General features: G+C 53.6%; 9 protein-coding genes across 9 annotated transcripts; 5 read left to right on the forward strand and 4 right to left on the reverse strand.

Moving 5' to 3' along the window:
* Nucleotides 1–282: 282 nt before the first annotated feature.
* J4E83_002851 (uncharacterized protein) lies at nucleotides 283–2,211 on the forward strand (the record flags this gene model as incomplete). The annotated part of the gene is made up of 2 exons (XM_049329792.1): nucleotides 283–1,948; nucleotides 2,003–2,211. 2 exons carry the CDS (start codon nucleotides 283–285, stop codon nucleotides 2,209–2,211), a joined length of 1,875 nt encoding a protein of 624 aa, XP_049191471.1.
* Nucleotides 2,212–3,981: 1,770 nt separating this feature from the next.
* Nucleotides 3,982–5,718, reverse strand: J4E83_002852 (uncharacterized protein; the record flags this gene model as incomplete). The annotated part of the gene is made up of 1 exon (XM_049329793.1): nucleotides 3,982–5,718. The coding sequence occupies one exon, from the start codon at nucleotides 5,716–5,718 to the stop codon at nucleotides 3,982–3,984; it is 1,737 nt and encodes a 578-aa protein (XP_049191472.1).
* A 5,922-nt stretch (nucleotides 5,719–11,640) lies between these two features.
* On the forward strand, nucleotides 11,641–12,593 carry J4E83_002853 (uncharacterized protein; the record flags this gene model as incomplete). Its single annotated transcript, XM_049329794.1, is given in 2 exon segments — nucleotides 11,641–11,649; nucleotides 11,667–12,593. 2 exon segments carry the CDS (start codon nucleotides 11,641–11,643, stop codon nucleotides 12,591–12,593), a joined length of 936 nt encoding a protein of 311 aa, XP_049191473.1.
* A 182-nt stretch (nucleotides 12,594–12,775) lies between these two features.
* Nucleotides 12,776–13,708, reverse strand: J4E83_002854 (uncharacterized protein; the record flags this gene model as incomplete). Its single annotated transcript, XM_049329795.1, has 1 exon — nucleotides 12,776–13,708. The coding sequence occupies one exon, from the start codon at nucleotides 13,706–13,708 to the stop codon at nucleotides 12,776–12,778; it is 933 nt and encodes a 310-aa protein (XP_049191474.1).
* Nucleotides 13,709–14,180: 472 nt separating this feature from the next.
* On the reverse strand, nucleotides 14,181–14,804 carry J4E83_002855 (uncharacterized protein; the record flags this gene model as incomplete). Its single annotated transcript, XM_049329796.1, has 4 exons — nucleotides 14,181–14,264; nucleotides 14,316–14,448; nucleotides 14,504–14,731; nucleotides 14,785–14,804. 4 exons carry the CDS (start codon nucleotides 14,802–14,804, stop codon nucleotides 14,181–14,183), a joined length of 465 nt encoding a protein of 154 aa, XP_049191475.1.
* Nucleotides 14,805–15,607: 803 nt separating this feature from the next.
* On the forward strand, nucleotides 15,608–16,628 carry J4E83_002856 (uncharacterized protein; the record flags this gene model as incomplete). The annotated part of the gene is made up of 3 exons (XM_049329797.1): nucleotides 15,608–15,758; nucleotides 15,806–16,464; nucleotides 16,515–16,628. 3 exons carry the CDS (start codon nucleotides 15,608–15,610, stop codon nucleotides 16,626–16,628), a joined length of 924 nt encoding a protein of 307 aa, XP_049191476.1.
* Nucleotides 16,629–19,447: 2,819 nt separating this feature from the next.
* On the forward strand, nucleotides 19,448–21,758 carry J4E83_002857 (uncharacterized protein; the record flags this gene model as incomplete). Its single annotated transcript, XM_049329798.1, has 3 exons — nucleotides 19,448–19,456; nucleotides 19,658–21,171; nucleotides 21,224–21,758. 3 exons carry the CDS (start codon nucleotides 19,448–19,450, stop codon nucleotides 21,756–21,758), a joined length of 2,058 nt encoding a protein of 685 aa, XP_049191477.1.
* A 970-nt stretch (nucleotides 21,759–22,728) lies between these two features.
* Nucleotides 22,729–24,182, reverse strand: J4E83_002858 (uncharacterized protein; the record flags this gene model as incomplete). The annotated part of the gene is made up of 3 exons (XM_049329799.1): nucleotides 22,729–22,969; nucleotides 23,017–23,575; nucleotides 23,624–24,182. The coding sequence occupies 3 exons, from the start codon at nucleotides 24,180–24,182 to the stop codon at nucleotides 22,729–22,731; spliced, it is 1,359 nt and encodes a 452-aa protein (XP_049191478.1).
* Nucleotides 24,183–24,989: 807 nt separating this feature from the next.
* On the forward strand, nucleotides 24,990–27,199 carry J4E83_002859 (uncharacterized protein; the record flags this gene model as incomplete). The annotated part of the gene is made up of 3 exons (XM_049329800.1): nucleotides 24,990–25,151; nucleotides 25,234–25,635; nucleotides 25,685–27,199. The coding sequence occupies 3 exons, from the start codon at nucleotides 24,990–24,992 to the stop codon at nucleotides 27,197–27,199; spliced, it is 2,079 nt and encodes a 692-aa protein (XP_049191479.1).
* Between the last annotated feature and the right edge of the window lie 198 nt (nucleotides 27,200–27,397).

Below are 27,397 nucleotides of genomic sequence, written 5' to 3' on the forward strand. Positions count from 1 at the left end.
GGACCCTGAGGCGCTCTGCCGACTACATGGTGTTGTAGACTACCTGATAGTAGCACGCTGGTCACGCGTCGGCGGCAAAGGCCCTTATCGGCATCGGGAACCGTGGGGACAGAGCTTCCCCCGCATCTCTGGCCTAACGTGGGGAGCTCACGGCGGCTCAACCACGGTTACTTCCAAGCCTCGAGCGCAGCCGGCGCCATCGCGACTTTGTATTAAAGCCCCCGTGATGCCCTCGATGTCTTTGAGTTTGTAGTGTGATTTCCCTGCGCCTCCTCTCCCACGATGCTGCTGTCCAAGACGATCCGGAGGGCGCTTCCCGCTGCCGTCTCGCCCCAGGCCCGCGCGTCCTACCTCGCCCTCTATAGCATCTCGCGTCGCGCGCCCTTGTCCCAGTCGCACACGCGCAAATCGTCTAGATTCAATCGTTCCGACTTCAGCGGCCAGGGCTTCTCGTCTTTCTATGAGCCTGACCAGCCCACGCGCGGTCCACTGGGCAACACCAGCAATGTGGGCGCAGGCCACATCACGCCCAAAGTGCTGCGACAGCACCTCGATCAATTCGTCGTTGATCAGGATCGCGCAAAGATAGTCTTGAGCGTGGCTGTCCACGAGCACCATCTCCGCATCCAAGAGATCAAGAGACAGCACCATGAGCAGGCTAGACTCGAGGCGCAGGCTCAGAGGCGAGCATCCGTGTACAGACATCCTGTAGAAGGTAGCCCCAAATCTCATATTGATCCAATCATCGACGACTTCAACCGTCATCCTCTTATGATGCGGGCGCTGAGCAGCAGAGCAGACGAGTTCCCCGGCCAGCAGTCCACCGTAGAACTGCACAGTCACAGTGACCCTCTACCCTACGGCGAAGCACCTGCCTACAAACCAGCCTCGTCCACCTCCTCAGACCCCGACTCCTTACTCGATACCAGCGAGCACCAGCTGCAGATAGAAAAGTCTAATGTGCTCATACTTGGACCTACTGGTGTGGGAAAGACGTTGATGTGCAAGACACTGGCCAAGACGCTGGGTCTACCCATCTCCATGTCGGACTGCACTACCTTTACACAGGCAGGATACATTGGGGACGACGTCGAGTCGTGCGTTGCTCGTCTCTTCTCAGCCGCGAACTATGACATCGACGCAACCGAGCATGGCATTATTGTTCTGGACGAGATCGACAAGATCGCAGGGTCCAAGATGTCATACGGCAAGGATGTCGGCGGCGAAGGTGTTCAGCAGGCGCTGCTGAAGATCATCGAGGGCACAACCGTACAGGTGCAAGCCAAACCGGAGAAGAGCGCGAACAGGCCCGGTGGAATGCCTGGTGGTCCTCAGCCTCCTGGGCCTGGCGGAAACAAAGGCGAGGTCTTCAACATCCGAACTGACAACATACTCTTCATTTGCACTGGCGCCTTTTCGAGCCTACACAAGATCATCTTGGACAGGAAGTCCAAGGGCAGTATGGGTTTCGGGGCCTCGATACGGTCATCGAACGCACATGCCGCCGCCGATGGTGTTATGCTGACAGGTGTGGAAGCTGAGTCCTTCAAGAAAGACTCCCCTTTCTTCGTACCGCCCAAGAACGAGGTCCCGAACCCGTTTGGTGTTAGACAGGTTCAACGGGAAGAGAAGGTTAATGTACTTGACCATGTGCAACCAGCAGATTTGCAGAAGTTTGGCATGATACCCGAACTCATAGGCCGCATACCCACGGTCTGCGCAGTAGCAGCTCTGGACGAAGAAGCTCTTGTTCGCGTTCTCACTGAGCCCAAAGACAGCCTAATAAGACAAGAAGAGCACAAATCGTACCTCAGGAACATCGAGCTACGCTTCACAAACGGCGCGCTTCGCGAAATCGCACGCAAAGCAAGCAGGATGGGCACAGGCGCTCGCGGGCTACGACACGTCGTCGACCAGCTTCTCTTGCAAGCCAAATATGAGACTCCCGGTAAGCTTACCTCCTGCCTCGACAATAGATTGAGCTGACTAACAAACTCCCCAGGCTCAAGCGTCAAGCACATCCTCGTCACGCAAGACGTCGCACTCCTCAAACGCGCACCCCTGTACTTCCACCGCGGCCAATCCGCCGCCTTCGAAGCCGCCCACGCGCAAGAAGAAGAGCGCTGGGAGGAAGAGCTGCGCAGCCAAGAAGACCCAACCATCGCTAGCAACTTTCAGGAATACAGGAAAGCTAGTGCTGCAGGCTTTTAGCCTACAACGTCGTGTTCCCACGAGGATCGATCGCGCCCGGCCCCTCTCCTCGTCCTGTACAAGCCGTCGCAGGAGCGCTGCGGAAGGCACGAGGGGTCTGCAGTAGTTGATGTGCTGCCATGCGGGGCGTACTTTGCAGCCTGCTTGCCGTGTGCCCAGTGGCGGGGAGAGACGTACCGTGCCGTGCATACATGTCCGGATGCTTCCTGCGTGATATAGCTGGCCCGGCTTATACGCAAGCAGGCGCGGCTTCGGGCCGTTGCATCTCTCCCGACTGGATGTGCATCCCGGTGCTCTAGAAGGTGTCTGGTCCTGAGCGGGCACCCATTATTCTCATCCGTCTCCCTTTCCCGATGCTGCATGAACCATTTGCATTTCCTTACTTCCTCGCGTCTTCCAGCCCATCCACAATAATGTTACCCCTTTCCAGTCCTTTTTCTCGGTGTTCAGTTTGGCGTTCGGCGTTCTCTTTTCCGGCTCATTCGGCTATTCTGGCACTGGTAATGCGAAACAGGAAGGTTTTGGATGAATGCAAACGAACAAGCGTGTTGGTGGTCACACAACTTATAGTTATTCCGTACGACACAATGCAAATGAGATGGATGATGTGCTTCCTTTTCGATTTCGATGAGATTCTGCAGTGTATATTACAGGAAACGCACGATCTGGAGTTCTGACATGCATAAAACGCCTCTGGAAAGTTTGTTTGGACGACCCTGTTTCCGTACGTCCGAAGCGGAGTGTCGAATGGGAGAGGGAGGGTCTAGGTCGTGGTTTGCGTTCCTTGCTGTTTGCTATCAGTGGATTGCACACACATCAGCACCAGGAGTTGCTGGAATCTGTGTCCTATTTGCTGCATACACGCTATTATCGCTTGACAACTAGACAGTTTCGAACACAGTGTATACTCCTAGCTAGATTAAACTCTTGATAATATCTAAGATTTTCTACAGAACGCAACACGAACCGTAGCCACGATTAGTGCCCAGGAGCGCACTATACGGTCATGCTCGGGTACCTGCGGCGTGTGTGTCCTATGACCCTGCTAAACGGTCTTGTCTTATCGACGCTGCAGTGCGCATCCCACGCCCTTCTAATCTATCATATATTAACTTCCGTAGCTTGGCCGCCCCTGTGCATCGGATAAGCTCCGCTGCAACATCGTCCCTCCATGTCATCAATATGTGGTAGGCAGATGCGGTAGATGTATACGGTACTAGGTGTCTTCACACAGGAGCTGGGCACCCGCGGTTTGCAGACTACGAGGGCTTTTTGTTGTCCACAGAATTAGGTGGTGTACATCTCTGCGGAATACATGAGCCTCTGTTCCAGCACGCAGAGCAGGGAGAAATTGCTGTATAACATCAGAGCACATTATTATTTGGGGATAATCCACGAAGTTCAGGTTGTATGCTTGTAGCGAGAGATCGTTGAACCTGCTAGTCCTTGCGAGGGATCTAGCAGTGTAAGAGGATTTGGTCTAGTGATTAAAGTGGTAGTAACCGAGCAAAGTCTATGGCGGATAGTATCGTATCGCCTGTAAGAACGACCCTCGACAGCGAAGAAGAATACAAATGAGATTTCGAGCGAGTCAAAGGCTTTTTTTCCAGAATCAAAGTGGCCGAAGCCAATGTTGTTCGTACCAGGAGACCATCCCACCAAAATCATCATCAAACATAGATATCCAGAACCCCAAAACGCCACCCAGATGCCCGCTATACATAGCCCCATATTTGTTGTCGTAATTCGTGCTTTCGTATCGTCAGAAGTTCATTCCTCAAAGTCTTCATACAGCATGAAGCCAGGTTGAGCGCGCATCTTCTTGGCGCCCCGCCCTTGGTCCCAAGTTGGCGATGCTGGCCGGGAGGTGGCGCGTGATGGCGGTTGGGATGAGTACATCTGAGGATACGATTGCTGTGCCGAGAATTGGAAGTTGTATGCCTGTGGGAAGCTGTCCAGAGAATGCGGGCGGTGGAGGGCGTACCCAGCCTGGGCTGACATCTGGTCTGCTGTAGGACTGAGCATCGTTGGCGAGAAGTAGCTCTGGCCGCGCTGGTGCGAGGCGTACTGCTGAGTAGGTGCGGGCGCAGGCATGGCAGTACCGTAAAAGTTCATGTTGCCTTGGTTTGGAGCTTGACTCGCAGGGGTAGGGTTCATCATCCGAGGGTACTGTGCGTCCCGTGGGAAAAACATGCTCTGTGAGTGTGGCAATCCGGGAGCTTGTGGGACAATGGGCGTCGTGGGTAATGAGTACTGGCTGCTGCAGACGGTCGGAGAGTATTCTGACATGGGAATTGTGTACTGGGGGAGCATGTTCTCATGTGGCCCAGTGGGAATAGTCAAAGAGCTCAGGGCCTCTGAGGGACTTTCCTTGTTCTTGTGGTCATCTGTGATCTGTACAATCTCGGAGACTTCCTGAGCGAGTACGCTCTCGTTGGCATCCTTGAAGGTGAAGATGACCCTGTAGCCGACGGGGGACTTGTCTTCTTGATGTCTGCAGTAGCACGTTATGCGCATGACGAACTCGACTTTCTTGGCGTTCATAGAGAAGTCGGAGTTATCGTTGTCCTGCCATCTCTTGAACTCCTTCTCGTTAATCATGATGATGCGGTCGTCCTCGTAGTTGGACCACTCTTTCTCATCGTCAGCCTCGCGCTTCTTCTTGCGGTTGAATCTTTTGGCTTCGCGCTCCTTGCAGCCTTCGCAGATGATGACAGCGCCGCCATTTTGGGGGTGGCACCGGTCGTCTTTGGCGATGTCTGTGATGGCGACGCCACGTGGGCGCCTTGGCGTGGGCTCCTCGCCGCGGGCACGGCGGAAGGCGCGTTCCAGTCCTTCTGGCTTCTCAACGGCGGTTGCCAGAACAAGAGTCAGCTGTAACCGGGCAGTGGAGTTGTTCTTCTCGTTGGCCTCAACCTCCTCGGTGCTGGCCATCTGCTTTGGTTTGGCGAGATTCTGGCGGGGGAAGCGAATCCACTGGATGTGCGAAGCGAGCGGGTCCATGGTCACGGTAGTTTTGATTTGCGTTTCGGCCCGGTTCTTGTTCTTATCAAGAGCGATAGAGACCTTGGCCTGCTCGAGGGCCTGGGGGATGTGGATTGCAGGCCAGCTGTCGTTGGTAAGGGATTCATTGCATGTCTCCGGGGAGCTGGTCTGGCTCTGGTCCCGGTTGTACTCGCCTGGTGAGTTGGCATTGCTGAAGATGAATTGGTCGTGGGGCGAGGGTGTGTTGGAAGTGGGTGTCGACTGGGCCGTGTTGACGAAGCTGCTGAATTCGTCCTCGGTCTTGATGCACGGGTAGCCTTGGTTGGAGAAGGACGTCAGGTCGAGGGCCGAGTCCTGTTTCCGGCTTGAGCGCTCGCTTGTGCCAGGTAGGACGCCCACGGCATCGTACGACTGGAAGGCGTTGGGATCAATGCGCATCTGCCAGAAGGAGTCCTGGAAGTCGCCGTGGTTTTCGAGGTCCTGGGGATTGACAAAGGTGTTGAAGTTCTGCATCGTGTCCATGGCGGGCAGACGTCTGGGTAAGAATTGTGGGCCTACGGGGTCCCGCGGGCGATCTTTTGTTAAACGAGAGTGGGCAGTGAGGGAGATGATGCGAGGACAGAGACAACCCGTGAGTCAGAGGAAGCGACAGTCTGGGACTATAAGGCTACGATGGACTGGGAACAGTGTGTGGGTGCAGGCGGTCGTGGCCACTGCGGATGAGGGGTCTGCTCGCAAAACCAAGGGTGCAGGTCAGCGCTGCGTAAGTGATGGGCACGACCGGCTACGGGCCAATGAGACGCGCGCGAGCCAGCAGGCGCACCGGAGCGGTCGGCGGGCGGGGAGACGCGTCAGGGGCAGCTTGGGACGATGAGACCACAGCTGCTGCAGGCTTGGAGTGGGATGGGCGAGCTGTGCGGGTGGTGAGGGGAGTAGTGAGGCAGGCAAGCGGGGTGCGGAGGAGGGAGGAGGTGGGTTATGGGGACGGGGACAGGTGAATAGAGGCGGTATTTCTCTTAGCAACACCCCACTGAGGTTCGCCGCAGTCTAAGGCTGCTGCTGCTAACCAACGTCTCGAATCCCTGCCCATGCGAACGACACCACCCAGAGCCGGAGCGGGCGCCTGTGTAGAGGTACATCGATGCCATGACAGCGCTGCAGAGCCCGCCCGGCTACCCAGGCCGATCCACAGCTGTCCGACGCCCCAGCGCACTGGGCTCGGCGCTACCCATTATGCCTCAATTTTTCAAACTCCACTCTGCCGGCGTAGTGAATTGTCTATTCTCCCACTGGCACTGCGAAACCCGTGCCAGTGCGGTCCACCGCGGGAGATGTACCTGAACTTCGCGCACGCCCCGTTAGCTGCAGATTCTTCACCCTGCACTCTCTAGACTCTGACAGCGGCTGGAGTCGGCTTGCTGTGCGACTGCGCCGTTGCGCTCAATCAAAACACTGCATCGTGTCCCAGGCCTGCATGCGAATCATCCTGCGCCATTGCGTCGAGGCCTGTCCACCATGCACGCCTCAGATCCACGCCAGCCCTCGACTTGGCCTCTCGCGGAGTCGCATCCGGCAGACCGAGCCAAGCCAAGCTGCCATCTGGGCGCCTGTCCACACGCCTCGAATGGTGCCACCGCCCGCCTGCCTGCCACAAACCTTCGACGCCTGATCGCCCACTCAGGCACCCCGGGCCCCAGGGTACCTCCAGCGCACTGCTGCACCTGCTGTCCATGCCTGTCGACTTGTCTTGTAAAGTTTGTGATAATCACACGCAAATTTCACCACGCTCGTCTCCATCTGTGAGCTGTTGCGACGCTGCCGTCATTCGCCCTGTTAAACCCCAGGATTTAGTCTTTAGCCCCCGCTCCCAGTGGCGACGGAGCACACCGCTGGGTTTCTCGGAATGCAACTACTCAAGTCGCCATATCCCACTCGATGACACCAATCGACCCCAAACGTTTGTATCACAACGTGCAATATTGCGAAACGACTCGACTTCTGTGTCGCATATTCAAATAGAATCCGCCGAACTGATGCAAATCTCTGCTGCCCTTGATGGTGCTTTTGCACGGCCGGGCTTCCGCGTGGCTTTGCGGATATTTGGCCATTGGCTGCTTGTCGCTATGATACTCACCGTAGAAGCCGAACACCTGCCAAGCCACCCTAGCAGCAGAAGCACACCTATCGAACAGTCGCCCAAACCGTCGACTATCGACTTTGTTCTACGATGCTTCGAATCTATGCACGGTCTTACATCCGGTGCTTCCTGTATGTCGAAAGAACTAACATCTGCAACAGACGTGGATGGCATGCAAACTTTTCCACGTCTCTGCATGTGCAGCGTCCCATGTTGCGCCGTGCTATAGCAAAAGCCATTATACACCAGGGCATCCACCTGCCACCAGGCCAGATATAGGAACAATCTTCCCCTGCAGGCGATCCTGCGGCAGGACATGAGAGACCCCGTCAAACAGACCGTACCAAGGACAATTCGTTTCTTCTGTCTTGCACCTAGGGAAACCGTACCATAAAGGAATGGGCGGGCCGTATGCTAGGGCTTCGTGCTGACAAAATAGATACGGTGTAGACCTTTGGATAACAGTACACCTAGGTGCAGATCAGAAGGAACGAACTTCCCCGTTGCGAGCATCAAGACTTTGGCCAACTTGTGCAATCGGTCCTGCGGGTAGATAGTCGCTTGATAAGATAGCGCTTCCGTACCGTTCTTTACATATCAGTCCAACCATGGAATACTTTGCAGTAACCCGACTAGTACGCAGACCCCACTGAAATTGGGCAGGAATATGCGACAATCGCTTTTGATTGCAGACGGCCACGTTCCCAGATCCTCTTGACCTGCCTTGTACGCGTATATTGACTTGTACATGATGGTTGAGGTATACATCATCTCGCCATAATGCCGCACACTAACGCAAGACCTGGCCAAGATCTTCACGGTCCTACTTGAAGAATGATAGATGGCACAGAAGTGCCACAACATGAGCCGCTTGACGTCTCTAGCGACAACAAGAGGATGGAACGCAGCACAACAGCTGGGGAAAAATGAACACCCTGGAGCCTACATCGACGTTGGGTCACCCACTTTGCATGTTTTGAGCTTGATGTATTCTGCAAAACTGTTCAGTATTGATGTTGTCTGGGGTGAGGCTAGACAATTTTTCTGGATCTCGCAGTGTGCATCAAGAGCTTACCGGTATGAGATCCCCTGTATCGCAGCTGGCGTCATCAAGCTTGAGCATACCGATGACCTCAGATAAGGCCAGTTAGACACAAGGTTGTCACCACTTCCACATGTCGTGAAACGAACACTGGAGCTGTTCAACGGCAGGAGCTGAGTAACTCAAGCCATTACAGGACGCCGTAACGTACCACATTTTCCCCTGATACGTAGCACGCGCAAACACAATCAGACTCATGGATGGCTGACTATACAGGTGGTGTATACGCCATCTATCCAACACAGTGATGAGGCCAAGCCTACATCCAATCATGCGCATATGCGCTCAGACGAAGAGAAACCGCCGTATATGCACTGTATTCGCAATCGTTCGCTTGTCCAAGCCCACGAATAGGTCAGCGTTGCCCACCACCAACTCTGGAACCACACAAGCCCGGGCCCCTCAGTTGCAACCACCTCAAACAAGGGAAAGTTCGATCAGGCCTGCAGCCTACAATACGATATGAATGTGCAAAGTAGGCGACCTGACGGCAACGTAGGCTCCAGGGTGGACGCCGTTTCTACATTGAGCCTCCAGGTGGTGTGATGTTGGCTCAACGGCACAACACGAACTCAACGGTCCCAGCAACAAGCAGATAAGTGGCTCTGGTATAAAGTAGCCGCATGGCAAGTACTCAGTACATGGGATTCTTACCCCTCTCTTCCCACACGCGAGGAATTACACCCTGTCGCTTGTGCTGACAATCTGCAGCATTCCCATGGGCACGATACCGTTATCGCGGACGCGCCGCCAGCCACTCAGGTGATTCTGCAACCCTAAGCAGACGCCTCTTACGTTTCCGCGCAAAGTTCTCGACGCTCGACACTGAAACGTATCTAGCGCGCGTACTGGTGCAGTGCGCGTCCAGGTTGTAAGCGGAGCTTCCGTCTTCCAAGGAAAGGACCTTTCGACAAGCTGGAACACATGAATAGGTTTTTCCCCACTTCCCACTTTCTCCTGCGTCGTGCACTACGGCAATACATTGTTAGCAGCAACCACTGTATACGAACTGGAGGCTATTGACAGTTCTAGCCGTGCAAAGTTGCAACTAGAGCAGTCTGACTTCCGGCGTATGCTCCAGAGTACGTCTTGCTATTACGCTCGAAAACATTGGAACCGTCGTATGCTTCACGGGATGTCAGGTTCCCAAGGCTGCTTCCATACAACAACTTCCACGCAAGAGCCGCAAATGGTATTGCTCCCGCTATGCTTATTACCCGCTATCCGAAATCTCTTCACCGTGTTTCGTTCCGACGCGCCTGTTCGATCGTCACTGCCACCCATTTCAGCCTGCTAACCTTCGCTTGCTCATGCCACATCCTCTCTAAGCCATCGGCTGCACGCCTGGAATCTCGACCCATCTGTGGGCGGCGAGGCGGCTAAAATGCGCGATTCTAGCGCCAACGTAAGCGTTAAGCTTTGGCTGCCAAGCATCCGTTCGCCTGCTGCGGGCAGGTCTCCGGGACTACTGAATGGGGAGCTACCCGGCACGGCAAGCGGATCGCATAGGCATCGCATCGTTAGCCATGCGGTATCAAAATAGTCTTTTTGACGGATACAGACACGGAGATTATGGACGTTAGATGCTTTTTCGAAATAGGCTACGTCTACACCGTCTCCGCAACCTTGCACTACCAGCCTTGTACCAAGCGCACGTCAAAACCTTGCGAAATTGTCGGGTCCGCGGTTCGCGATGTCGGCGCGGAGGCGACCGACAAGCCGGAGCACAAGTGGAAAAGATCTCATGGACTAGACCGAAGTCGTGCCGTAGACGAAGGTCGTTTTCCCTAAGCGTAGCAGAGGCTGACGACGATGGAGCATGGGCTGGATGTAACAGCGGGAATAGTAGGGCGGAGATGCGCCGTTCTCCTTCGAGATGGGGACCCACGCGATGGATGTACAGGTACATGTACACATGACGATTAGTGTCCGCGGAGGCTGAACATGACTCCATGCAGGGCCGATTAACGATGGATATGACAGCCCTTTACAAGGCGTTGCAGCCCGATTTGTAAAGTATATTCGCAAGGGATTGCCCTCGTTGCGGTGGTACTCGTCGCTTACAGCCAACTGCTTTCTGCTACCCGCGACAAGCCCGGCACTTGGTTGTTATTCCACCCCACGGACGAAACACGATCAATTTGATGTGTCGTCCAGAACGCCTATTATGGCGCCCGGAGGTTCTCAGGCTCTTTTGTGGATCGGAATCGTACGCGAATAGTTTCATGTAGACTTCAGTCTCGACCTCGACTCTGACTGACACCGGGTATTGTACCAGTCGTACACCGGTGTTACCGGTGTACATTCGCGGTATATCACACTCGCATTCGCGTTCGGACCGATACACTGATTTTTCAAATCCCATGCGGCTTTCATGATTGTGTTTTGGTCACAACATCGACACATGTATTGAGATTGATGGATTTCGACGCGGCTCATGGGGTTGATAGCCTAAGGACTGGACTACACCAACATGAAAATTATCCAGATGATTCTAGTCGATCTGATCAGAAGAGAGAAATAGGAACCATTCTAGATGGACGATGCTTTCAGATTCGCATAGATCGTGAAGGCCTGTGGGAATTGATCCCAATTTACATCGCTTCCAAATCCAAGTCTTGTGGACTTCGAAGACGTGTAGTGTATGTATATTTCTGGATACGCGTGACGGATACATGGGTCGTCAGCGGCGATATTTGGGATATTTGGGAGAGCCAAGACAGAGACATAGATCCTCTGGCGCAGGTTTTTGAAGTTTTTGAGAACGTGTAGTCGGTAAGGTAGTATGACATGTGGACGTACATATGTAGAGCGGTGCAGGTGGGCGGCACCTTGCTGTATTAGGATGAACCGAGGTGGGGCGATGAGCTCACATCAAGCACGAGGAAACACCAAACGACGCGTCCCGACGCGACAACCCGCGCAATCGTTTGTTTGCGACTTTTCCATTCCACAGCGTCCGACGCCGTCACGAGATTCAAGATGTTTTCGTTGCCTATGATCGCGCCGCGCCCAGTAAGTACTCTGACGGGCATCTTAAAATACTCCAAATACAGGCCATACCAGAACAACAATTGACAATATCTCTAGGACGCCAGCCTCTGGCCCTCCCACCACACCACCCACGCCGCTTTCGAAGATACCCACCCGAATTCCCCGCCAGACACAGCCCACGGCCAAAACCAGCGACGCCCTACCTCACATCATGGCCCTCGTCGCGTTCAAAACCAGTTCCTCGCCAGTTTAGCCGCCGACGAAAACACAATCGCCCAGCGTAAACTCAATGTTCGCAGATTCGGTGCGGGCTGGATTCGTCCACCCGGTGTCACCAAAACACTTCAAGCCAGGGAGGACGAAAAGTTCGAGAAGGAGGAACAAGAGATGATGCAGCGCAGAGAGCAAGCCATGATGGATTTGGCAGCCGCACAACAAGACGCCGCAAATGAGGAGCAAAGGGAGAGAGGAGAGATGGCGGAAGAGGCTGGAGAAGGCGAAGAAGAAAGAGACCTTGACGACGAAGTGCCCGAGGCCGAAAGTACACCCAGCGCATCCGCCTCCGAGGTCTCCAGTGACGAAGAATCAGAGGAGGAAGCTAGCGAAGTCAGCGGCGATGTCCAGGAAGAAAGCACAGTACCGTTCAACGAGGACAGCTTCATTGAGGGCAGCATGTTGGAAGCAGAAGTATCGCACATGTTGGAGATGGAAGAGGCGGAGATGGCAGGCGTCCTGCAAGATGAGCGCGATCTCGATGACGATGTACCAGAAGCCGGGAGTTACGAACACACGGATTCCGAACTCGAAGATGATAGCGACGTGGATAATAGCGCCCTTCCACCTGGTCTGGCTTCCGCGCGTTCGACACGTTCACATAGACGCCGTTCCAGTGGACGCCGTGTTTCAAGCCGCAGAAGTTCGGGATTGCCTGGGGGCATGATGTTTGGAGGCGGACATCCCGCTGTTGGAAGGGTTAGTCTGGGTGTTGATCTGGGGAATGGGCGTAGTAGCTTCGGCATGGATGGCAGTAGCTCGCTTCTTGAGGGTAGCTCCTTTTTGAGGAGCTCACCTGCAGGGAATGCGGCGGCTAACAGGGGTAGTCTGAGAGATAGGTTCTTGGGGGCCGCGAGGGGTGGCGGTGGAGGAGGCGGAAGGAGGGCTTGATGTTGAAGTGTGGTAATGATTATGAATGTACGATAGAGATACCCAGTAACTCGATAGAGCCTGATTGTATTCAGATGAGCAACAAGCCCGTTTCATGCTACCGACATACAAGCCAGGAGGTATCATCCCGTTCTAACATCGCCTCTACCCATGCCAAACACGACCCGGACGACAACATGCCCCTACACCTCAGCTAACATCTCTTCAAACGCCTTCTCGAGGAAGCTACCTGCCTCCCCAAATATTCTCGCGCGCTCTGCCCTCTCCTCGTCGGAGTCCAAGCCCAAAACGTGACTTACACACCGCATAGAATCTTCCAGGGCGTCCCTGCCTTTCAGCAGCAGGTAGTACTCCAGACGAGTCTCTATGGAGCACTCTCCATCCACACACTCACCAACGTAGTCTCCATCGACTGCGCCGCTCAGCTGATAGATACGCTGCTGCCATTCGTCGTCGGCAACCGTCATCATCTCTTCCATTCCGCGTAGCATCGACGCCAATGTAAGTCCCGAGCTACTGTGGATGGCCCACAGTGCGTTCAGCTTGCCGATGGTGGCGTCGATAAACTTGTGGTCTGACATGAGGTCATGAGCGATCGAGCGAAGGGCTTGTTTTGGGCCCAAACAAATTGGGTCTGATTTGGCGACCAATATGTGTTCCTTGTTGTAGAGTTGAAGGTGAAATGGGTTTCTGAAGTCTTCTAGCACCGAGAGTGGTGGAGAAAAGGTGAAGGTGTCTGCTTCTAGCTCTTCCGGCGTCAGGATGCTGATGAGGTACATGAGGCTACCACTATTCCACTCGATTGGCTCATCCGTGTCATCGGAAATCGGCGAGGAGGGCGCTGTGGACGAACCATCCATGCTGGACAGACTTACGCGAGAGCCGCGGGAGGAGGGAGGGGTCCATTTGAGGTTAGGAACCCATTGAACACCAGGCTTGCCCAGAATAGTGTGCTGGATGTTGTGAGATACATTGTCGCTGTCATAGCCAGGCTTGCTGCTGGTGTTGACCTTGAGGAATACATCGGTGTCGACGGTCTTCATAGGCTGCGTAGGAGACTCGGCGTATCTGTCACTGAAGGGGTTGGCGGAAGGTGCTGCTGACGTGGCCATCATGTCGGATTCAACGTGATTGCTGATCTGAGCGCTGTCAGGGGGATCGATGCAAAAGAGCAGATGGTGACGCTGAGTATGGGAGACGGAGCTGTCAGGGGTAGAAACTGCGAAGACGACGGGTATTAATAGGGTTCGCTGGCTTATTGAACAATAGCTGGTGACAGCTGCTATTCAAGCCCCGCGGTAATCATGAATGCGCAATGTTGCTGCGGTGAACCGCCTGATTCACGTAGCATTGTCTGAAGATAGGAAACGCGACAATGAGAAGATACAGTAGAAAATGAATGCGAAGGGATATTGACGGAGGTGTCGGAGTGCAGCAGATCACCCGTTGTACGTGACCTATAGTTGCAGCAAACCGAACGCTTCGTCACTTTACAAACAGTCGTGCTATGATTGGTCACAGTGATGCATTCAAGTGATGTCGTTCATTTCTCACTGTGCCCATCCCAGCGGTAGATATATACAAAGCTCAGTGGGTCGCAAAGATGTTGCGTGTGCGCAGGTGGACTGGGGTCTCGCCCTTTGGCGCATCTGGTATCGTCTTCTCCAATTTCTGAAGTGGTGTTAGCGAAAGACGTAAGGCACAACGATAACCGCGACATACCAACTTCTCGAATACACACTTGTTGAGCTTGCGCTCTTCTGACCGGCAGTTCCAGAGCTGCTGGTTGTGGTTCTCTAGGCATTGCCAGTGGGTGCGGAACTGTTCCAGGCAGTTCTCGTTGATGTCCTTGATACTGCCACAGCTGTCAGTACCCAGGGTTCCTTATTCGACCTTCCGCCAGTACGTACACGCTAGCCGCACACCTGGTGACCTTGCGGCCTTCCTTCATGCAGTCAAACTCTCCCCGGCCGTTGGCCTCGGTCTTGCACATCATGTAGTCATCGTTGTAGGCCTTGCATCGCGCGCCAATGAAGAACGAGGCACTGAGGAGGGGCGCAGAACTGGCTCCGAGCTCCTTGACCTTGGGGATGTCGTCGGGTAGAGGGGTGGTGTCGATGAGGGCTTGCTGGTTGAACCTGCAATTTAGTCAGCATATGTGAGCGCCATGAGGTTGGCAGAGAGCGCTTACCTGGGCTGGCGCGACGACATCTTGAGGGTGAGGTGCCAATGGCGGGCTATCGGCTCACGAATTGGAGATGATGCTCGTGAGGTCGTCGCGGAAGTCGGTCTTGGCGCTCACTAAAACTGGCAGGGATGCGATGGGCCGCGCTTGTGCCTGACCTTTGTGAGCGAGAGACAACAATCTCTCACTGCTCCATCTGCACCCCAACTGCGCCTTTACACGCCTCTTCTGCTTCTCATCAAACAGGATGCGCGCCGATTGATTGTTTTTGTAAATTATACCAGCGCCTACTTTCAGCGATCGCCTCCTTCGCGTGCCTGCGCGCGACCGAAAACAAACATTGGAAGCTCCTCCATCCGCGACCTGAATAACGTCACTCGTTCGAATCACTATCGAATCTGCCCAGAAGGACACGCGCATACTACGAATTCTATTCAACATGTCTTTCAGCTTTGGAAACCCGGCAGGTGGAGAAAAGAAGACGGGCACTCTGTTTGGAAGCACCACAGCACCAGCTGGCGGTCTTTTCGGTCAATCGCAGCAGCAACAGCCGCAGCAGTCGAACGCGACACAGTCCAGCCTCTTCGGCTCATCGACCGCCCCTCAACAGAACAACACCAATAGCCTGTTTGGCTCGACACAGCCGCAACAACAACAGCAGAACTCAGGATCGAGCTTGTTCGGCCAGCCCCAACAACAGCAGCAGAATGCAGGCTCAAGCCTCTTCGGACAACCTCAACAGCAACAACAGAATGCCGGCTCAAGTCTGTTTGGCCAGCCTCAGCAGCAACAGCAACAGCAGCAGCAGGGGCAGCAACAACAGCCAAATATGAGCAACAGCCTCTTTGGCGCCTCGTTGCAGCCTGCGCCCGTCCTGAACAACATTCAGGCGCAAAGCATCCAACAACAGCGCGAAGGGCTTCCGCAGTTGCGCCAGTCCTCCGCGCAACCTTTCGCTGCTAATACCATGAACGGTCACAGTACGGCACCTCGAAATCACCGCTGAAGTCGCGCTAACACTTGCCAGGAGAGAAGTCGGTCATTGAGCAGATACGGATCCTGAATAACAAGTGGGACCCCAGCAGCCCCGAATGCGTCTTCCAATACTACTTCTACAACTCGGTCAAGCCTGAAGAAGCGCCCTTCTACGGTCCCTCGCAGGGTGAAGACGAACGGAAATGGGAGGAGGCTTTGTCCAAGAAGCCAAGTCCAGGTGCTATTCCTGTGCTTGCGCGTGGCTTCGAGCAGGTTGGAGAACGCATCAAACAACAAGCAGCCGCCGTCACCGCGCTACGAACCCGCCTGCACGAGATCAACAATGCACTATCGCTTCTCAAAGACGCCCATGAGCTGACGGTAGCATCGCGCATCACCGAAGCTAAGCGCAAGCACGTTGTCTTCACCCAGCGAACGTTGGCCCTTGCAACCAAGGTCCAGATCTTGCGAAACCGGGGATACGTTATGGATCAGCCAGAGGAGGAATTGAAGAAGAAGCTCATCGAGTTGGAGAAGCAGACCTTTGATCCTGTGCTTGGCGGGCGACAAGAAGAGATCTGGGCGCGCATGTCCGGTGTGCGTGAGCGGGCGCGCATCCTACAAGAGGAGACTGAGAAGCTGGGCAAGACGATTGACCAGCAGCAAAATGGTGAACTTCTTACAGATGAAGATCAGAAGGCGTTGGAGAAGGTAAGAAGCCCATTCCATGACCCCTCACATATGCTAACAACGTCTCTTAGCTCCTCAAAGACTATGACCGACAACTCGAGCACCTCAAGAAGTGGGTCGACGACACCAGAGACGAATACGACGAGTGGGAGACTGCAAAGCAGTCAAGGCCGGCAAAGCGATAAGGGCATAATACGAGGGCGCATTTGTCATGTACGATTCATAGGTCATGTAGAGGTTATATTGCGAAAAGTTGGGCGTTGCGAGATACCATGCAGCAGCGGACGGATGCATAGAAGGCGTACAATCAAGCGTTGCATAATATTCATCGTCTCATCATTGCGCAAATGTCAGATGGCGTTTGGTGACTTCTCTTTGCTTCCAGACGTATGCGTCGATCCCCGTATACTGTAAGGGTATTTGTATCCGTTTAACCAGTAATGTTACAAGCGCATGTATCCCCTAGGCCATGCGCATATGTTGTACAGTAGTTCATCGCTTCATTGTTCCGTCCCATTTATGCGTACACTTGTTCATTTCTAGCGCTTCGAATTCTGTGGACGGGTTGTAATCGCGGGAGTAGTCGCTGCTTAGAAGAGCTTCGAGACGTATTCAACGAGATGTGGTGCTGTAAAGTGTTAGTCTCTGTCCTGTCGTGATGTAGTTCCAATCATTCTTACAGAAGTACAGCACGACAGCGCTGGCTGCCGTCCACTTGATGTCGGTCATAGTCTGTGCCTCGGCCGCGGCAAGCTCCTGCTTGGATGGCTGTGGTGGTGCTGTCATGCACGTTAGCCTCGTTGTCTTGGATGCGGCAATCCCTGGTAAAACTCACCTCCGAACATTCTGGCGGTGTGTTGTGTGAGGTATGAGGTGAGGCGATAGAAAGAGCTGTAGAGCGACAGGCGGTATGCAAGTTGGGTATCTCGAAGATGACGTTTACGGTGCACTTGGATACGCAAAAGTTTGGATTGTCGGCGTTTGGGCTGCGATGTTGCCGATGGGGTTGGTCACGTGGTTGCGCGCACCCTCCTCGCAAGGCTGATCGTTCGTTTTGCTCGCCCTTTCTCTTCAGTATGAACAGCAGAGATTACTTTGAACACTCTTTCCTGACCGTCTGGTTCAGCATGGCAGAACTCTCTTTCATGCACGGCGACCGACAGCAGTTCATCAAGTCTTCCGTCCCTCAATCTATGCATGACAAGAAAACTGCTTGCTCGAAGACTCAAGGTCTTTCACTCGGACCTGATTATTAGTCCTCGGGGATTTCAATTCCTCCTCACCCCGACTGGCAGGTCGAGCATATTTGATTTCTCGTACGAACAAGCTGTCCTGTACAGCACAACGGACCGATGTACACTTGAACGGACATGCTGTTCACTCATCAACCCGCATACCCTTGACATATTTTCTTTGGAGCTGACACGATTTCTATCAATCCCCAACTTGAACCCCCCAATCTGGCAACCTCCAATACTTCGATGACCAGCCCAAACCGAGACCAGGCCCCAGGCTGAATCAAAGGCGCATCTACTTCTTCAACCCCCAATTCTGTCATTTCCACATGCTGTCATTTATGGTAACATGCTCCTTCCTATGGGATCTCGTTGCACATATCAATGTGCATTCGCCCCCATCTTATACAAGTGAAAACTAAACACCCTAGAGCCTACGTTGACTTCAGATCACCTACATTGCATGTTTTCATTTTGATGTAGGCTCCAGGGTGTTCGGTTTTCCCTCGTATAAGGTGCCCCTGTCTTGAACCTACACAGGGCACGGAACCAGGTCAGTGAAGCTCGTGGCGCGGTGATGTCGAATTACCGGGAATAAACCCGCAAGCACGTCCACCTGCCGAAATCTGGGGGCGAGGTATGTAGAATGAACAGGCAGGTGCGAGTATATTCAGCGGCCTACAACAGCATATAACTCGCAGATTACAAAACTTCTAAGAACAATGTAGGCTTCTAACGTACCTATGTACTTTTTCTTCTGATATGTAGCTATGCGGTTAGCGTTGCCTCAGATGAAGTGGTGGTTTTCCAACCTTATCATTCCAAGGTTGCGAGGCTAACGCAGGAGGCCGAGACTCAACAATGCACCCGCGTGCCCGCAGTCCGTGGAGGCATCATGCGCCCAACGTGCAGGTCGTACAATCTGTGTCGCCCCCATCCAGGACTCCGGAATTGGTATATGGTTTGATTGCGAAAGCTAAGATTGGGCTAGCTGGCGCTGCAATGATCCGTTGCGAACCGGTGAACTAAATGTTTCAGATCTTCTAAACACGCCGTCAACAAGAACGCCACAGAGTCCGATCCGAGCCCGAACAGCAATGCACCGCGCAGCCTGCGTGCCCAATCAGCGAAGCAAATACGCATGGCTGATCGCCGGATGTAGTCGCGGTCGATCGGCCCTACAACGACCCCAAATGATGACAGGGGCGACAAAAGACCAGCCCCTACTCGTGCTGTATTAATATGTGATCTTGCGGAAGTCTGACGACCTTCAACGTCTGTTGTTCACTTTTCCGTCGCTCTTTACGTTCTTTATCGAAGATGTTGCTTTCCGCATCTTCCGTTGTGTTGGCATTGTACTCTTCTTGCGCAATCGCGCTGTCCGCTCCTTCCAACAACGGCTATGTCCATGGATCCTCCAACCTACACTTCGCGCCCCGCCACGCCCATCCCCACGCAAGACCTCGCCAATCTGTAGATCAGGATGCGTCATGTGCTCCATACTGGATGGAAAATATCAAACACCAGGGCATTGCTAGCTACAATCCGAACCCTGGCAACTACACCGTCTTCCGGAATGTCAAGTCTTTTGGCGCAGTCGGCGATGGAGTCCATGATGATACTGCCGCCATCCAGAGAGCGATCTCGTATGGTGGCAGATGTGCGCCTGGGACTTGCGGGAGTTCTACTAACCAGCCTGCTGTGGTGTACTTTCCAGGTGGTATATACAAGATCTCGAGTGCTATCATCGACTATTACTATACTCAGGTATGTACTCTGTCCAGTGCAAGAAAGATGGGATCACCAAGTCAGCCAAGCAAAAAAAGGAAGCGTACCCTAAAAGTTACACTGACTTCTGACTCCTCTACATACGGATGAAGACGTGGTGCAAACTTGTAGGGGACAGGTAACATGTTGGATTTTACTTGGGAACGGGCACTTTTGCGATAGGTGTGGAACGTTGTGACTGACTCATTAAGATCATCGGAAACCCAAACTGTCTTCCTACCATTCAGGCTGCCTCCAACTTCTCCGGCTCAAGTTTCGGCTTGATCGACGGCTCTCTGTACGGCGACAATGGACTTGGTTTCAATCCTACAGTCACCTTCTTCCGCCAGATTCGTAACCTCATCATTGACACAACAAAAATGTCGGCTAAGGATTCACCCACCGGAATCCATTGGCCAACTGCACAGGCGACGAGTATCCAGAATGTGATTTTCAACATGAATGCCGAAAACGGAACGCAACACCAAGGTCTTTTCGTTGAAGCGGGATCCGGTGGTTTCATGACAGACCTCGTTTTCAACGGTGGAAACAAGGGATTCATCGTCGGAAACCAGCAATTCACCACTCGCAACATCACGTTCAACCATGTCACCACCGCTATCGAGCAGCTCTGGGATTGGGGCTGGACGTACAAGTCTGTCTCTATCAACAACTGCCAGGTTGGACTCAATATGACCAACGGTGGTCCTTCTGCAGTCAATGTGGGGTCAATCACCTTCTTTGACAGCGAGATCACAAACACCCCGATCGGTATTGTTACCTCCAGGACCAAGAACTCCGAGCCTGCTGCTGCCGGATCTCTTTACCTGGAGAACATCAAACTCGACAATGTCCGTACAGCTGTAGCTGGACCCAACGGAACGTACCTGGCAGGATCTTCTGGTGCTTCGACTATTGAAGCTTGGGCTGACGGTCACCGATACTTGCCTCAAGGTCCTGTAGAAGTGCGCGGCGCTCTTGACCCAACTAAGCGCCCGGCAGAACTGTTGGGCGCGGATGGCAAATACTACGAGCGCTCGAAGCCTCAGTATGGCGATGTTCCCCTGTCGCAATTCCTCTCCGCTCGTGATCTTGGTGCCACTGGAAACGGTCGAACCGACGATACCGATGCTCTCAACGCCGCGATCCTCCAAGCCAACGCCGAGGGAAAGATCCTCTTCATCGACGCCGGCTACTATTTGGTCACCTCCACAATCTACATCCCACCCGGTGCCACCATCATTGGAGAAGCCCTTGCCTCTGTGATTCTTTCCTCCGGCGCCTACTTCAACGACATGGCCAACCCCAAGCCAGTCGTCCAAATCGCCCGACCGGGCGAACAGGGCCGAGTGGAGTTGTCCGATCTCTTCGTCAGCACAAAGGGCGCGCAGGCTGGTGCCATTCTGATTGAGTACAATCTTGGTACCTATACCGAAGAGCCTGCTGGTCTTTGGGATGTGCATGCGCGTATCGGAGGATTCGTGGGATCAGACCAGCAAGTCAAGCAGTGCGGGACAACGCCTAACATTACGACCACTGCGGCGAATTTGAAGGAGGAATGTATTGTATCCTACATGACCATGCACCTCACCAAGTTCAGCGCAGGACTGTACATGGAGAACAACTGGCTGTGGACTTCTGATCATGACCTCGACGGTGACGGCCAGCTCACTCTCTATGCTGGCCGTGGTCTGCTTGTTGAGAGTATCAACGGGAGGATATGGCTGTGAGTTTTCTAACCTTTGTAGTTTCGCCAACAGTCACTAATGCTATCACAGGACCGGCACCGCAGTTGAGCACCACGTTCTCTACGAATACCAATTCGTCGACACAAAGAACGTCTTCATGGGCCAGATCCAGACAGAGACAGCCTACTACCAGCCCAACCCCGATGCCACCCTACCCTTCCCAAACAACCCAGCGCTGTCTGACCCAGTCTTCACACACAAGCCTCTGAATGGAACAAACTCTACGTCCACCAGCACTGCATCCGGCTGGGGTCTGCGCATCCTCCGCAGCAACAACATTCTCGGCTACGGAATAGGCCTGTACTCCTTCTTCAACAACTACTCGACAAACTGCTCGCGGGTTACGGAAGACGAAAAGTGCCAGTCGACCATTCTGTCGATCGAAGGGGGCCGCAACACGTACGATATCAATCTCTACAACGTGAACACTGTGGGTAGCACAGAGATCATCACGCGCGATGGAGTAGAGTTGGCGGACAACAAGGACAACAACAGCACCTTTGCAGACACCGTCAACGTGTTCAGAATCGGCAGCCTGGGGCTCGATCTAGATATTTCGTTGTAGATTAGATTGTATCAAGTGTCCTCTGGTTCGGTCGATTTTTTTTGGTTTTTCAACAGCAACCACGGTACTATCTCAACCACAAGTTCGGTACATCATGTGCTCTATGCCGCTGCCTTGTGGATGGTCGGAGTATGAAATTTCGCCTTTTGGATTGTACTTAGTGGGGCTTTTCCTGTATACAAATTTTTCCACCCCTTAACTCCACCACCACATGACCAATCTTTCCCAAACTTCATATTCACACCAATTCCTCGTCTTCTCATCCAATCAACGTCCGATATGGTCTAGTGGCTAGGATTTGCCGCTCTCATCTGCAGAGTCAGTTCACTGTTCAGTGCCGGCAAGGCCCGGGTTCGGTAAGCTTCCTCGATTACCCCTCAGTTCGATCTCCTCTAACAACGATTCAGATTCCCGGTGTCGGAAAATTCCCTTCTTTTTGCTCTCTGCAGACTGTAGAACATGGCGCAAGAGTGATAGAAGCATTTTTTTGCGTTTTGCTAGAGGGTCAAAATCTTTCTCTTTGGCGGGGTCCCAGCTCAGGACTGTTATGAGGCCGCATTAGGCCAGCGAGCCTATATACAGTCTTCCTTAGCATGGACAGTGTCTCTTATTGTATTCTTAGCCTCTAGGAGGATGTCGTAGTGAAGTTACATCATACTTAGTTCAAATTATCAACACCCTTGGTTAGTATACGTGATGAGCATGATTACTAGTTCATCGCAATAAATGACAGCATTCAAATTACGTTCAGAAGAAAAATACTGCATTCGATAGTGTACAAGAAGCTGGCTAACCCACACCAACTCTGAAGCTGCAAGTAACGCCCGCTATGCAATTTTACCATGCGTAGACCCCAAGAGTATATCAGAGTACCAATGTGACGTCCAGAGCAGCGGAATCAATGACCTCGTCTAAAGCCGAACAGAAAAGAAAACGCAAACCGCATGTGAATGGCGTCGTGAGACCCAGCTCAGCGCCTGCCTCCGCTGCGACCACCCCTGATTTGCTTCATGATATCCACGTTGCTCGAACGGCTGCGTGCATTCTCGTTGAACACAACGTTGCTCTTGGGCGCAATGGTATACGTAGTGGGACCAGACTCCATGCGGGCACGCTGGAATGCCTTGGGGGCTTCGAGCTGCTTCTTCCGGTTGGCTGCATAGGCGGCAGCTTGGCTGCTGGCAGCGGACCTGTCGGTAGTCTTGATTTGGCTAGGGTTGTTAGCATATATAGCGAAATATGAAGGCGCAGTACATACCTCGGGTCGTAGTCGGCCTGGGCAAACTCCTTCTTGCGGTAGTCGTCTGTCCGCCTAAGGATGGGACGCGTCCAGTCTGTGAAGAGGCGCTCGGCTTGTCGCTTGATGGTCAACTCGGGCTTCTTGCTCTTGATGTAGAACATGATGACCTTGCCGATGCCAGATGCAACAAGCGTATCTTTGTTGACAGGCAACTTGGCTAATGAGGCCATGAGATCCTTCTGAATGTCGTACGCGGGAAGACTGCCGTCGCTTAGGGGCTCCAAGAAGAAGCGCACCGACTCGAGAAGGTTCACTTCGGGGTCCACAATAGTATCTCTGAGTGTGTTCTTGTTCAGGAGGGCGGTGACTTCTGGCAGCAGTTTGAGCTTGTGTCGTGCAGGCTCGTTGCGCTTTCGACCTTCGTTGTCGGCTTCGGCGGCAGCTGCCATACGGCGGCGCATCTCCTCAATCTCTTGGTCGGCCATTTGTTCAAGATCAATGCCATCCTTCTTGCGGCGGCGATTCGAGCTGGTGCTAACGATGCTGTCGATCTGGGCATTAAGCTGCTTCTTTCGTCCTGATCCACAGTTAGTAGGGATCACTATCTAGGCATGGTCGTACATACGCTCTTCCGGAGTGAGATGCTCGTCTGGATCGCCCTCTGGGCTTGCGGCTCGGACCCTGCCTGCCTTCTTGGACCGCTTGCTTCGCCTGTCACCCTCTGCAATATCACCGTCATCGTCGCCATCCTTGTTCTTCTTGCGGCGAGGCTTCTCAGCCCTCTTTTTCTTCTTCTTTGGCTCTTCACCTTCAGCAGCAGTGCGCTTTCGCTTGTGTACACCAATCTGCTTGACATTGTCTTCGTCGATCGCTTGCGCCGGGCGCTCGTCAATAGCCACATTGTTGATATCGAAATCGCCAAACTGCTCGTCCATTTGGTCATCGTCCAGCGCCTCAGAAAGCACCGACTCGTTGTCTGACAAGCCAGCCTCGATATCGTCCTGGTCAGGCATCTCGCCGGGTCGGTCCTCTGTCACTTCCATATCTTGGTCTGGATCACCGATAGGGGGGTTCGGGGTAGCGTTCTCCTCGTCGATTTCGGGGCGCAGCGGATCAGCTGGGTCGTTGCCAGCCGCTGGTAGCGGCGACCTCGAATGCGATCGGTTGAACTCAACGTCCTCCATGCTGCCTGTTTGGGCCTGGCTCGTCGAAATCGGGGTATAGACGAGAAGGCGCGGAGGATGCGAGATCGATTAACGGTGACTTGTCGCGGTAAAGGTGGACCAGGCGCGAACGTCGATTGAGAGATGTCAAGGAAAGTTCAAGGGAGCGCGACGGCCATGACGCGCGGTGATACTATTTGCCGGGCCCGGGCTTGGCAAACGGAGGCGCGGCTGGTTCGCGATTGTCAAAGACCACAGCCGCTCCTCCACCTTTGTTCCACAACTCACTCGCCTGACCACCAACCTCAGGCCCCCACCATCACGACACCCCCGACGACGTCTCACAGAGTCTGCTAGACGCTGTTTTGTCAGCTTCTCAACTGACGAGCTTCATCCTAGACGACACCCAACTAGGCGCCGTCGTCGTCGCAGCACCTGAGTCACTTTGGGTCTCTATTGCGACACGTCCGCAGTTGCGCATCACCGCCTCATTGTTGGCTTGAAGGAGGAAGGGCATACATACAGAAGGAGGATTGCAGTAGCTGGAGGAGAGCGAGTTTGTTACTGCCTAGCTGTACCGGCGCAGTCTTCACACTGCGTCATTTGGCGCGGCCATAGCTAGTATCCAACACAAGCACTGTCATTACGTGTGTTCGTCGAGAGCGAGGAAGCATATCGTCTATCTTGTTCATCTGGCATCGACATCGTCAGCGTTGCGACTCCCCGACCGCAGAGTCAGCCGCTCACCCTGCCCTTTGCGCGCAAGTTTCACGTCTTCTAACACAGCACACATCCCCTCTTGTCTAACCCCAGAACTTCTTGCCCATCATGTCTGTGTCAGCTGCTGAAGTGGCTGCCGACTTTCGGGATGCCCTGCAAGATTTGAGGATGAACAGCAGACCTGAGATTAGCAATCTAACCCTCATCGCCAAAGAAAACACAGAGTATGCGGAAGCCATATCCAACGAGCTCCAGAAGCATATCCAATCGGTACGTCCTGGACGCATGTAGACTAACAACTCTATCTTTCAGTTCAAACTTACTTTATCCACTGGTGACTGACATGGCATAGACTCGCCCCGAATGGAAGCTTCCAGCCCTCTACGTCCTTGACTCGATTGTTAAGAATGTTGGCACGCCATACACCGTCTACATTGGTCGCAACCTTTACAGAACTTTCATGGACGCCTATCTCGTGATGGATCAAAACACACGCAAGAATATGGAAGGCTTGCTGAGGACGTGGAAGATGCCTGTGCCCGAGTCGATGGACCCTCGCCCTGTGTTTCAAGCCGACGTGACACAGGACATCGAGAATGCACTGGCTAAATTCCGCGCAGCTCAGCAACAAATTCGGCCGCAACACGCGCTCCCTCCTCGTCCTCCGTCACTCAATGTCGCCTGGAGAGGTACATCCACACCGCCGCAAACTGGACCACGGTACGCCGCTCCCAATGATCCGCGTGCTCGACCGGTAGGTTTTCCATATAAGTTTCAGATATTTTCGCTAACAAACCTTCCAGTCACAACCCCCGACACCTCAATATCCACCATCACACGCATCTACACCACCTGTATACCAGCAGCATCAGCCGCATGCTCAGCCCATGTCATCGGTGGATCTTGCCGACTTGAAGGTGGAATTGACACAGCTTATTAGCACAACACAGAACATGTTCGCGCACAACCCAGCTGACGCTGCTTTGCGTACAAAACTGTCGGCACTCCTGTCCCTCAAGCAGATCCTGGACACACAGACGTTACCTCCTCAACAACTAGAGGCTGTACGTCAGCAGGTCCGAGCATTAGCACCTCCACCAGCGCCAACACCGACCTTTGCTCCTTCTACGCCAGTGTACCCACCACAACAGGCAGTGCCCCAAGGCTATCCGCCCAACTTTTCTCCGATGGGTGCACCCCCGAGCAGCGCTCCGCCGAATGTCGCGCAACTTCTGGCAGGCTTCCGACCACCACCACAGTCGACTCCGCAACCCGCACCAACCCCGAATCCACCTGCCTTGAACTTGGCAGAGCTACTCAAACGTGTATCTTCTCCAGCACAGCCGAACTCAGTACCTGCTCCAGCCCCGTTTCAGATGCCATTCCAAGGCTTCCCACCCCCAGTCTCGACTCCAGTACAGGAACCTCAGGTTCCTCCGCCGACCCAGTCCGCGACACCCACTGCCAATCTTGCTGCTTTGCTTGCGCAGTTTAGCAAACCTGGTGCCGTGCCGCCCTCAATGCCACACACGCCTGTACAGAGCACTCCCGTTCCTCAGTTACCACCACAACCTGTTGCTGCGGCTCCAGCCCTTGGATCCGCCGAATGGCTTTTAAAAGCTCTGGGTGGTGTACCTGGTGGTATACCTGCAAACTCAACGCCGATTCAATCCCAGTCGACCACACAACAACCACTTGCGCCGGGTAGCTTGATGGAACAGATCGAGCTCACCACGGCATCAATGAAGAAGCCTCGTCTTCACCTCATCTCCCGCCTTTACGAAGCCAAGCCCAACATCTGCGCCACATGTGGCCGTCGCTTTGAGAGTACACCCGAAGGAAAAGAGAAGAAAGCACGCCACATGGACTGGCATTTCAAAGTCAAGGACCCAGATGCCGCGAAGCGAGGTGTACACCGCAGCTGGTACATTCCCGAAAAGGAGTGGATCGAGTACCGCGAAGTCGACGAGACGGCCCCTAACCAGTCCAACGACGGCTCCTCTGGTACAGGTGGTGTTAAACCGAAGAAACAGGCCAAGGATCGCTACGTGAGCGTACCACAAGACGTCACACTACAGCAGGCACCGTGCCCCATCTGCCAGGACAAGTTCGAGACGCAGTGGAATGTGGAGGCCAACGACTTTGTATGGATGGATGCTGTAAGCGTGGGTGGCAAGGTATACCATGCTACTTGTTTTGAGGAGGTTTACGGCAAGGGTGTTGGCATTGAGGCGCCAGGCACGCCCGACTCAGTACTTGGAAAGAGGAAGGCGGATCTTGGTGCCAACGGTGACGGAAAGAAGGTTAGGGCTTATTAGACATCAGTTTCTCCTTTGAGTCGTGGACGTTTGGCCATTTTACAGAGAAGGCAACGATGGTGGGCTTTTGCAGCATAGCGTGGCGTTTTGACTCAGCCACTATAATATTTGGGCTTCTACGTAATCTCCATGGATGGTAATCAATGGTAGCAATCACATATTTCAATGCATGGATGTCTCCTACTCCGACCCGTATAT

The sequence above is a fragment of the Alternaria metachromatica genome (assembly GCF_023757995.1).
Source record: "Alternaria metachromatica strain BMP 0045 chromosome Unknown scaffold_4, whole genome shotgun sequence".
Lineage (NCBI taxonomy): Eukaryota > Fungi > Ascomycota > Dothideomycetes > Pleosporales > Pleosporaceae > Alternaria > Alternaria metachromatica.